We start from the raw sequence: 12270 nt of genomic DNA on the forward strand, positions 1-12270 counted from the left end.
AAAAAACTGCACCTCAAATGTACAGACAAATGGTACAAGCATAAGCCAACAACAGTAATTGAAAAAGAGAATCACAAAATTCTATGGGACATGGACATACAAACTGATAAATCCATCCAAGCAAGAAGACCGGATATCGTAATAATCAACAAGAAAGAAAAGTCCTGCCAAATCGTAGACTTTGCTGTTCCAGCAGACCACAGGATAAATATCAAAGAAAAGAAGAAACAGAGTACACCAAGCTGGCCAGAGAGCTGAAAGGGATATGGATGATAAAAAAATCAGGATAGTACCTATAATAGTTGGAGCACTAGGAACAATCCCTAAAAACTTTGAAAAAAGAATGGGAGAAATTGGAATCAGAGGAATGGTTGGAAAGATAAAACGAATAACAATAATAAAAACAGCTGAAATATTAAGAAAAACCCTTGAATGCAGAGACCAATACACATAATCCACAAGCTACTGCAGAGACAAAATATTAAAAAGCGTTACATGGAACCAAGAATATTAAAGATGCATATCCATAAGTTCTCTATCCCGTTCTCTATCCCCTCCCATTACTCAATCACTGCCCCCCCCAAAACAAGGATGATGCCAAATAGTCGAGAAGGATCAAGGAGGATGGATAGACCGAGGATAGAGCACTGTCCAAACCTCTGCTGAACAGGTATGAAGAGAACTGGGACCTTGGGGATGTTTATTGCCACTCAAATTCCAGTAAAGACCAATGGCCGCTGCTAGCAAGAAATCAATCTAAGTGGCTGTTGCGATAATGCAAATTCATTTGCAGATGATATCAAGAGGTGGAGAGTACTGGAAAACTGGAGATACTTATTGTCACCCAGCTTTCCGGAAACACCACAGGTTGTTCTCAAGGAGAAATCCTTTATGACCTGTGAGAAAGCTCCTTGTGAGCCAATAATAATAATAATAAGATGATTAAGATGTTGAAAATAATAGACCAATTGCTTGCTTGAACTTTCTTTGGAAGACACTGACAGGAATAATCAATTCAAAAGTATATGACCATCTTCAAGTAAATGGTTTACTATCAGTGGAATAAAAAGGCAGGAGGAAAAGGTGTTTAGGAACAAAAGACCAGCTACGATTGATAAATGTATTTTAAAGAACTGCAAAAGGAGAAAAAAAACTTGAATGTAGATTGAATAGATTATAAGAAAGCTTATGATATGGTGTCGCATTTAACTCAGGACGTTGGAAATGGTAGAGGTGGCAGAAAATATAATTGTGTTCATAGGGAAAAGTATGAGCAGTTGAAAAACCAACCTTTTTTTTCAGATGAGAAATTATTAGGAACAGTCAGCATCAGATGTGGTATTTTCAAATGAGATTCCTTTTCACTACTTCTATTTATAATAGCACTGACCCATGTACTAAGTGAGACAAATATGGGATACCAACTGGAGAAGAATGGACCGAAGACCAGCCACATGTTATTTATGGACGATCTGAAATTGTTTGCCAAAACAGAAATGGAAATTGACTTTCTGGTTCAAACTATACAGCAGTGGAGTGAAAACATAAATAAGAAGTTTGGAATTTCTCAAATGAACAGGAGTTAGTCTTAAATGAGAAAAGAGAGGAGCCATGAAAGGCATCATTTTGCCAAATGGTAAAAGATTAGGAGATGCTGAGGGTGATGCTGGAACTTGATACGATGCTTTGCAAATTAATTAAAAGAGAAGACGAAAGAGGTGTGTATGAAGAGACTCAAACTGCTCCTGAAATCTAGACTGAAGGGTAGGAAGCTGTTCTCAGCCATCAATTCATGGACAGTTGCTGTAATTCAATACAGTGCAGCTTTTGTAGAATGGACACAGGAAGAAATGAAAAAACACTTCATCCCAATTCTAATGTGCTCAGGCTGTATATCACAGGGGATAAATGAGGAAGAGGGCTGATTGCAATTGAAGAATGTGCCGGGGAAGAACTTAGAAGTGTTCACCACTACTTGGCTAACAGTCATGGAGTATTACTTGCAGCAATGGTGAAAGAGGAAGAACTAGATAAAGATTAATTGGAAGATAAGCAGAAGTACAAAGAAAGAATCGAAATAGAAAAGTTGACTGAATTGGTAAGAATGAAACTTCATGGTTAGTTTGAGCAAGATACTAAGGCACAAGATATCTAAGAACACTGCCAGGCTCATAAAGTACCTTTGTGTGAAATTTCATAAAAAATCGACCCAGCTGTTTTCAAGTCCATAGGGAATGAACTTTCACACACACACACACACACACACACACACACACAAAGTGTTCCATTTATATAATAGTATAGATATAAGAGGAGACAACTTAACATCAAAGCACCCTCCTCTTCTTTTCTTATGTTAAGAATGGCTTTCTTGTTCACTTGACCCTGTCTAATTATCCAGTCCAATGGACAACAGAAACCGGAAATCAAAAACAGCAGATAATCTTGACAATAACCAATTTGTTTTTATTTTCATTATAGTATTATAGGTGTTCATCGAGGCCTTGCATAGTCAGTTTGCCCTTTCTCCAGAAAGTTACTGAACCCTGTCTGAAAGTAATAAAAAATGTGCAACAGTTATTTTCACATCTCGATCAATATGAGAATCAATTCTATTTAGGCATGCATCTACTTTCATGGAAAAGTTCTACATTAACGATTCATGGATTTCTTACAAAATTATTAATTACTTCCTGTAAACTGCTTAGGGACACCTTGAATACATTCTGCTTTCTTACCCAGAAAATAAATACAGTTAGGTGGATACCGATTTGTGGCATCCATTTTGTCATTCACTCCAATTGCTGATACATGCTAGCCGAGATTCCAGTCTAGCAGAAACTGAGTCATTTCAGTGGCCTTATATTTTGCAGGCTGAGGCATTCGTTTTGAGTAGTCCTAGAAGGTCCACCCTCTCCCAACCTTTGCCTCCTATCTTTCAGGTGGAGTAAGTTTATTGCTTCCTGCTTGAGGTGCCATCGCCAGGAAATGTAGACGGGGCTACCCAGACAATTTTTAAAAGGTTAGAATGCTCCTCCTTTAGGGCGCTGGCTTGACTTTTCCTAACTTCTGATCTTGCACCACATCTTCTTGTGGTGGGAAGGAAGGAAATACAGTGATTAGTAGCAGCTATGGCCCAGAATCATGATGTGTACTTCTATAACAAACTTTTGCTAATACACATTTTGTTAATTATACCATTATGTTTGTCTTGATTATCATCAGCCTGCAAGGCCATAACATTTTTTTCTATTGCAGTTGTAAACATCTTTTTTTCTTTTGCAGTTGTGAACATTATTTTTCATTTGCAGTTGTGAATATCATTTTCTTTTGAAGTTGTAAATATTTTTTTTCTTTTGCAGTTGTGAACATTATTTTTCATTTGCAGTTGTGAATATCATTTTTTTTTTGCAGTTGTGAATTTTTTTTTCTTTTGCAGTTGTGAATATTTTTTTTCTTTTGCAGTTGTGAATATTTTTTTCTTTTGCAGTTGTGAATATCATTTTTTATTTTGCAGTTGTGAATTTTTTTTTCTTTTGCAGTTGTGAATATTTTTTCTTTTGCAGTTGTGAACATTATTTTTCTTTTGCAGTTGTGAATATTTTTTTCTTTTGAAGTTGTGAATATTTTTTTCTTTTGAAGTTGTGAATATTTTTTTCTTTTGCAGTTGTGAATTTTTTTTCTTTTGCAGTTGTGAATATTTTTTTTTTTTTTGCAGTTGTGAATATTTGTTTTTACAGTTGTGAATATTTTTTTTTCTTTTGCAGTTGTGAATGGCCATCAAAAATTAATCGTCACACGGTTATTGCTCGACTTTTAAACCCCGTTAACATGGGCAGCACAAGTCAAGAGGTGTCCTTTGTCATTCTTGTGGTGGCTTCAAATAAAGACGTAAGAATTCTCTCCCTTTTTCTATTTGATCCTCAATTGTATATAATTAGGAGTAATGTGTTTTTGATCCTCTGTTGTATATAATTAGGAGTCATATGCATTTGGATTCACATCTTAATGTACCATGCATAATGTCAAGCAGATAAGTTTGATAATTTTTGTCACCATATATGAAACTACTAATACTATTAATGCTTATACAATTAATAATAACAATAATAATAATAAGAAGAAGAAGAATAGTATGATAAATAATAATACTAATAATATTATTAATAATAATACTGTGATTAATAATACTAATAATACCAATACAAGTAATAATACTATTTATAGCAATACTATTAAGGAAATACTACAAATAATAATACTATAATGAAAAGGCCAACAATAATACTATTACTATTAATTCTAATACTATTACTTATACTACTATTACTACTAATACTATTAAAAATAATATTAATAATAACAATACTATGAATAATAATAATATTAATACTAATGCTATCATGTATTCTATTAATAATACTAACACTGTGAATAATACTACTAATTATACTTATACTATTAATAATAAAACTATTCATAATAATACAAAAATAATAATACTATTAATAATAGTATTATTAACACTATAATTAATAATACTATTAATAATAGTACTATTAATACTATCACTATTGATAATAATAATAATAATAATAATAATAATAATAATAATATAATAATAATACAACTAATACTAATACTATTAATAATAATACTATTAATAATAATACTATTAAAAACTAATATTATTAATACTAATGCTATTATAATAATACTATAATCAATAATACTAATAATACTATTAATCTAAGTAATAATGCTAGTAATAGTAATACTATTAACAATAATATAAATAATACTAAAACTATTAGTACTATTAATACCTTATTATCAATACTAATAGTATCAAGTATACTAACAATATTACTAATTAATAAAACTAATAATATTAATGCTTTTGATAATACAAATAATGATGATAATAGTATTAATAGTAATACTAATAATACCACTACTACTAATAATAATAATATTACCATTAATGCTAATAAAAATAACACTATTGTGAATATTACTAATAATAATACTATTAATTATAATACAAAAAATACTATAAATACCTTTACTTTTAATAATAATAATGATAATAATAATACTATTGTTAATATAATTAATAATCATACTAGTAATAATACTAATACTAATACTGTTAATACTAACACAAATAATAATACTATTTACAATAATAATTATACAATGACTAATAATACTACTATTAATACTAATACTATTGATAACAATATAATTAACAATACTATTAATAATATTACTATAAATATATACTGTTAATAATAATATTAATGCTAATTCTATAAATATTAATACTATAATTAATAATACTGATAATACTAATACAAATAAGACTAATTCAAATTATACTATTACTATAAACAATAATACTACTAATAATAATATTAAAATACTATTATACTAATACTATAGTTAATACTAATGATAATACTTATATTAGTAATACTAATACCATTAATAATACTATATTATTATAGATTACTAATAGTCTTAAAATTCATACTATTAATAATTCTAATACTTTCAACAATAATACTTTAAATACTAATGCTATTAATAATAATAATACTATTTATACTAATTGTAATAATACAAAAATTACTAATACTATTAATAATAATGCTATTAATAATATTATTGATACTAATAATGCTAATAATAATGTTATTAATACTAATACTATTAATACTAATACAGGTAATAATACTGTTAATAATACTACTACTAACAAATATTAATAAAAATAATTATAATAATACTAATTATACTAATAGTATTTTCATAAAACTATTAACGCTAATAATATTACTAACACTAATACTAATAGTTAATACTAATACTTTTAACAATGATATTAATAATAGCAATACTGTAAACAATAATACTATTATTACAAACACAATTATTAATAATAATATTAAAAGTGTACTATTAATACTAATACTACCAATAATACTAATACTAATACTAATATTACTAAATCTACTAATACTAATTATAATAATGCTATTAATACTACTACTACTAATAATAATAATAATGATGATGATTATAATACTATAAATACTAATACTATTTATAATAATATTATAAATACTAAAACTATTAATACTAATGCTATCAATAATAATACTATTAATACTAATTAAGCTTCATCATATGTAATTTATATTAAGTATTTATTTTAATTTTAATTATTACTTAAGTGTAGTCTGTAAAGTTCGCAGTGCACTACCTTACCCATGTAGTTGTGCGTGTCCTTATATTACTGCATTCACTTATTATGTGGTTTACTGTTTCGTCTCTCTGCCCACAAAGTCTACATTTACTGTTTTCTTGTGTTTTATTTATTTTAGCTTTAATGTACTTGGTTCTAATTGTGTTGTTCTGTGCAACTGTCATTAGGGATTCTGTTTCTCTGTTCATCTGTCCTTTTCTTAGCCGCATCAAGGTGCTTTCATGGTTCCCTTCTTTTTTATTATCATTACTAGCAGGCCGCCTGGTGTTGCCTAGTCGTAAAATATGTATAAATATTATATTTTAGTTCATACAAAAACTGAGACATGTGCATGCGAGTATTATGTTTTTCTAAACAGTTCACTTATTGTAAGTAAAAAAAATATTCGAGCTGAGATCAAAATAAAAACTGTATGTAAGTCAAGTACGATAACCATTAGACCAGCTTGACACAATCTTAAATTACTGTTTTTAATCCTACTTATTCTTCACATAAGAAATCTGTCATGTGAACAATTTACACATGCGCATTTGTGAAACAGTTGACAAACAGATAAAAATCTAATGATCCCCACGTACCAATGTTTCAATTTTTTTTCCAGATGAAAACCAATTAAACAGTTTTCTACTTGTCCGAATACCCTATATACCAAATTTCAAGTCTGTAAATCCAAAATTCGTTGAGTCTATAGATTGAGAATTGCCTCACACACACACACACCCACACACACCCACACACACACACACACACACACACACACACACATTCTCACTTTTATAAATATATAGATTATTATTATTTACTCACTAGGAGTTTTCACACAAGTCATCACCAAATATTTGTCCGCCAACAGTCTGCAGTGTTCCCTGGGGCGTAGATAATAGCAAGTCTCGCCAGATTTCCAGTACTCTCCATACCTTTCGACAATCTTTGCAAATGAATTTGTGTTATTGCAACGGCCGTTTACCATTGATTTCTTGTTGCAAGAATTAGCTAGAATTTGGGTGGCAATAAGCCTCCCGAAGGACCTAGTTCTCTTCGGATTAAATCAGTGGAGGTTTGATTAGTGCTTTCTCTCTATCCTCCTTGACTCATGACTGTTTGGTGTGATGTCAGTTTATTGGCGACAGGACAATTGTTTTTTCTTTTTTGGAGGGGAGGGGGTAACTTAGAATTTTACAGTTTCCGTTTTCTTGATTCCATGTGATGTTCTTTCTTAATGTTTTCTGTTGCAGTTTCTATATGACCGATCACTGATTTTTTTTTGTTTTCGTTTTTTTTTTTTACAAAGGAGTCATCACTAATCAAGGACTGGAGGCCACTCGAGGATAAGGGTTAATAAGTGTACAGTAGTCAATGGGACAATATCATAGTAATCGTTAGTAGTGGAAATTTGGTTAATTGGATTACTTAATGAGACGGCTCATCAAAAACTTGTTTACGTTGAACCTGAAGATGGCCATATTATAATCAGCTGGAAAGCAGGGGAAACGGAACAGTTCCACAGGTGTGCAGTTCTAAGAAAAAAACTTTGTTCATGGAATCTACGTTTAGGTTTAAGCACAGATAAAGAGTGTGAGAAATTATTGATAGTAGTTTCAACTAGACAAGTGTTTTTCATGCAAGTTTGTCGAGGAGGGCCATAGATTTTTTTTTTTTTTACATGGAGGTCACTACTTATCAAGGCCCGGAAACCACTCAGGGATAAGGGTTATTGCGTGTACAGTAATCAATGGGATAGTATCGTAGTAATCTTTAGCATTGGAGATTAGATAAAGTATCTTACTTAAGGGGGCGATTCATCAGGAATCTGTTTATGTTGGACTTGAAGACATCCAAGTTGTAGTCAGGTGGGAAGCAGGCAAACGGAGCTCAAATGAGCATTTGCCATGTGCATTAGTCTCTGTATTTGTAGTAGTAATTCTTCTAATGCACATGAAAGCACAGTAAGTGTCAGAACTATTCCTGACAAAGACACAATGATTGTTCTGCCACGAAGAAGCACAAGGCACGAAAGACCCCCCCCCTCCTGAATGTTTCATGTGTGATCATATGATCAGGGGGGGGGAGTGTAGTAGTAATTCTTCTAATGTACTCACCTCCAAAAGACAGAAAGTCTGTTCTGTTTGTTGTCAACACACAGGGGCTGGGAGAGGAAGAAGAAGAAGAAGCAGTAGACGTGGTTGGGTTTATGGGAAAGAGGGCGAGACTAACCGCGAGAATTCCCGAGATTTGAGAGGAATAAAAGACCGAACTCTAACGGATAGGCGACTGTGCTTTTGCTCAAGCAGAGAAAACGGTGAGAGGAGAGAAAAGTCCCTTCCTAAAGAAAGTTCCGGCTCGAAGTGAGAAAGAAAGTGAGGCTGAAGGCCCCAGCAGATTTCAGTATTCAAGGGGTTTTCTTTATATTTCAGCCATTTAAATCATATCTGCTCAGTCATCCTCCTGATACAAATGTCTCTCATTCTTCCTTCAAAGTTTTTCAGAATTGTTCCTAGTGCTCCTACTATTATTGGTGTTATTTTGACCTTCTTAATCGTCTATATTCCTTTCAGCTCTCTAACCAGTTTTGTATATTTGCTTCCCTTCTCTGTCACCTTGATCTGCTGGAATGTCGAATTTTACTTTTACTTCTTTTTAACTATTATGACATTTTGTGGTTTTCTTGTTTGGATGGATCTCATTTACTATCATTATTATTATTATTGGCTCACAAGGAGCTTTCACACAGATCATAAAGGATTTCTCTTTGAAAACAACCTGTGGTGTTCCCTGGAAGCTGAGTGACAACAAGTCTCTCCACCTCTTTCAATAACATTTGCAAATAAATTTGCATTATCGCAACAGCTGCTTACCATTGATTTCTCACTAGCAGCGGCCATTGGTCTCCATTGGAGTTTGAGGGGCAATAATTTAGAATCATATTTTTCCATTGTAAATCCTCTACATAATACAAATAAATCCTGTTCATATGAATTATGCAAATAGTTCTTGATTTTTTCACTTCGTGTTCTTTATTTATTTAGTTATTTTTATTTAGTTATTTTTATTGATTTATTTTCGTTTTTATGTAGAAAAGTACAAAGTCTGCCGTAGAGATCGCTCGTACGTTCTGCACAATATTTGCTGATATGGACTGCCGTTACCGTTTACACGAAGCTGAAGATCCAGAGGCTTTCCGGAATATCCTCAAGGAAGAAACACGGATGTTGTTTGGGAAATTTATTCGTAATGCCAAGAAACGATTGCAACAAGAGCCAAAAGAAGAAGAAGATAAGGTAAAGTAAAAGTGAGATATTAAGCAACATTGAACCTGGTCAGTACTTAATGGGTGACCATTTGGTTCGACTATAAGTGCTTACCTTTGCATGGATTGTAAAACAAACATCTATGATATATGATGGTAAGAAAAGAATCCTCAAACGAAAGAAAGGCAAAATCTTTCTATAAATAAACAAATAATATATTTATTTGAATGACCTACACTATTGACTCAACAATATTTAAAGAAAACAGACATTAATTAAATAAGATAATTTTTAACAAAAAATAAGGATCATCAATCGAAAGATAAACAAAGTCATTCTAAACTTCTTTATGGAAAATTCGAATTCTGAATGTAGCACTACTGTTGTGGAGTTCATGACATGAATAGCGTGATTAGTGTGGGATGGCAGTGAGTGTAATGCGGCCAAAAAGGTTACCAGTGACATGGCTCAAATCTATTGATTTCCATTGGCAACATATACACCTGCATGCAGCAAGGGGTCACGAGGCAGTGAGTGTATTTTGAGTGCAAGCCAGTTAACAGAGATTACATCCCCACACACATACCTTAAAATAAAATATGGGATGTACATACGCTTTCTAGGCAATTTAGTTTACAATCCACAGTTTAGAGTCCACGGTTTGAGTTCGCCAGTTTTAAGTTCAACAGTTTACAGTCTAGAGTTAATTAATCTTAATTCAAGACGAGAAAACGAAAAAGGGAGAAAAACATCTGAATCAATTCATCGATGTGAATGATAAAATTCAAATGAAGACTTTGCCAAACAATAAAAAAAAAAGATCTTCTTATATGTGACACACACACACACACACACACACACACGATTGTAGACACACATAGAACACAGACGGCTATGTCACAATTATATAGACCCTACATACACAAGAATATATATATACACGAGAATATATATATATATATATATATATATATATATATATATATATATGCACACAAGAATATATATACACACCTTATCATCATCTCCCCCTCCCCCAGGTACATAACACTACATAAGTGCATCTCTGCTGGTTTAGTTATATCAAACGCGATGGTAAGTTCATAAGTAGAGTGTGCATCATGGAAATTGATGGCTTGTCTGGCATTGGCCGACACACAAGACCTCGGCTGCAACCGGATAGTTAATCAGCCAGTCACACTTAACTATCTCTGAGAATCACCACCACAATAGAAAAATAAGCATAAATAAGACAATCTGTAACAAAAAAAAAAGATCATCAAACTAAAAGAAAACAAACCTCTTCTATAAATAACAATATAGGTGTTTAATGCAGTGACCCACACCATAGGGTATAGGTTGCCAAAAGTTAAAATAGTGTTACAGTGAAGAAAGCAATAAAGTAAGAAAAGATTTTCTGCCATAGATTTTTTTTTGGGGGGGGGCAGAAAATCTTTCAGTGGAAGATAACAAATTGTTTGCTATTGTTCTTTACTGAAATCTTCACCTTTTGATCTTTTGCCACTTTAAAGGGTCACACAAAGACTTAGAAACCTTTAAGAAATGGAAATGACTGAGAAACAGGCATAGGAGTTAATCTTCACATGACTCTACGAACAACTGCTAAAAGTTAGGACAGTGTCAGAGTGAAGTAAGAGTACTTATGTGGTATAAGGACTATCATTGGAATTATCTAAGCAGTTTACGGAAAATGCTAAAAGGTGGCGAAACACTGTGCACTTTAACCCTAATATAAAAAAAATCATAAAGAAAACGTTGATTTTAACATATGAGCTCCGCCACAACACCTAAGTTGCCTGGAAATCCACACAGATTATTTGTTTATAGTGGTGAATGCTTTGTGCAGAACCAATCACACTTTTTGGTACAACTGTTAATCTTTGTTGGTGCAATGTCTGCCACAAGGCAGAGCAGACAGTAAACCTCAGGTTTTACATCACAGTTTTTCCTTTTCTTAGATGCATGTCTTAACAAAGGTTGGAGAATTAAACACACTTCTAGATACCAACCTAGATATTTCTACATCTCAGTACAGTACATATATCGCCTAGCCTTCCCAAATGGTCACCTATCTGGTACTGGCCAGGCTTATCATTGCTTAACTTCGGTGACCTGGTGAGAATCGGTATGTCAATGTGATTATGCCATATATCTACATACCTATCTATCTATCTATCTATCATATATATATATACTAACAGAAAGACCCAACATTATCTGAGATTGAATGAGGATCAACAAATGTTCACCTCTCCCATAGTTTTATCATCATCGAAATTGATGAAATTGCTAATTTTTTAATCGAATCGATTCATTGCCCTTCCGCAGTGTAGCATGAGGAAACGTCACATGCCTCCCTGCAGTGACTTAGTCCACAATACATCATAGTCTACATTGCACTGTTGATTTTTTTTAATTATCTGTACATAGTGGCTTCACTTCAATCATAAAATGCAAAAGTCAAGTATTATGGTTCAACTGTACTCTAAACAGAAACATTTATTCCAAACGTATCTGTCTTATCAAAGAGCCAACTGTTAATTTTATGAAATTATTTTTACATAATCACTTGAATTAAAGTTAAACATGCAAAAGTCAAGTATCATGGTTTAATTGTGCTAAAAAAAAAAATTAATTTCGAACATGCCCTTGTTTTATAAAAAAATTTACAATTGATTTTATAGGCTTGTGTGGCGATAAAATTTCTCTAATGCATTTGTGATGTTAGGT

The 12270-nt window shown here is 32.1% G+C and overlaps 1 protein-coding gene across 2 annotated transcripts in view; it reads left to right on the plus strand.

The window, feature by feature from the left end:
- LOC145296669 (solute carrier family 4 member 11-like) overlaps positions 1 to 12270 on the plus strand; it is an 88814-nt gene that overhangs the window by 26834 nt on the left and 49710 nt on the right. For both annotated transcript variants that reach the window (XM_080142613.1, XM_080142614.1), the window contains exons 5-6: positions 3768 to 3891; positions 9346 to 9549. In XM_080142613.1, the coding sequence (XP_079998739.1) occupies positions 3768 to 3891; positions 9346 to 9549 (328 nt within the window). The remainder of the gene's footprint in view (positions 1 to 3767; positions 3892 to 9345; positions 9550 to 12270) is intronic.

This window comes from Euprymna scolopes, chromosome 17, assembly GCF_053919585.1.
Source record: "Euprymna scolopes isolate OS-2025 chromosome 17, ASM5391958v1, whole genome shotgun sequence".
Classification (NCBI taxonomy): domain Eukaryota; kingdom Metazoa; phylum Mollusca; class Cephalopoda; order Sepiida; family Sepiolidae; genus Euprymna; species Euprymna scolopes.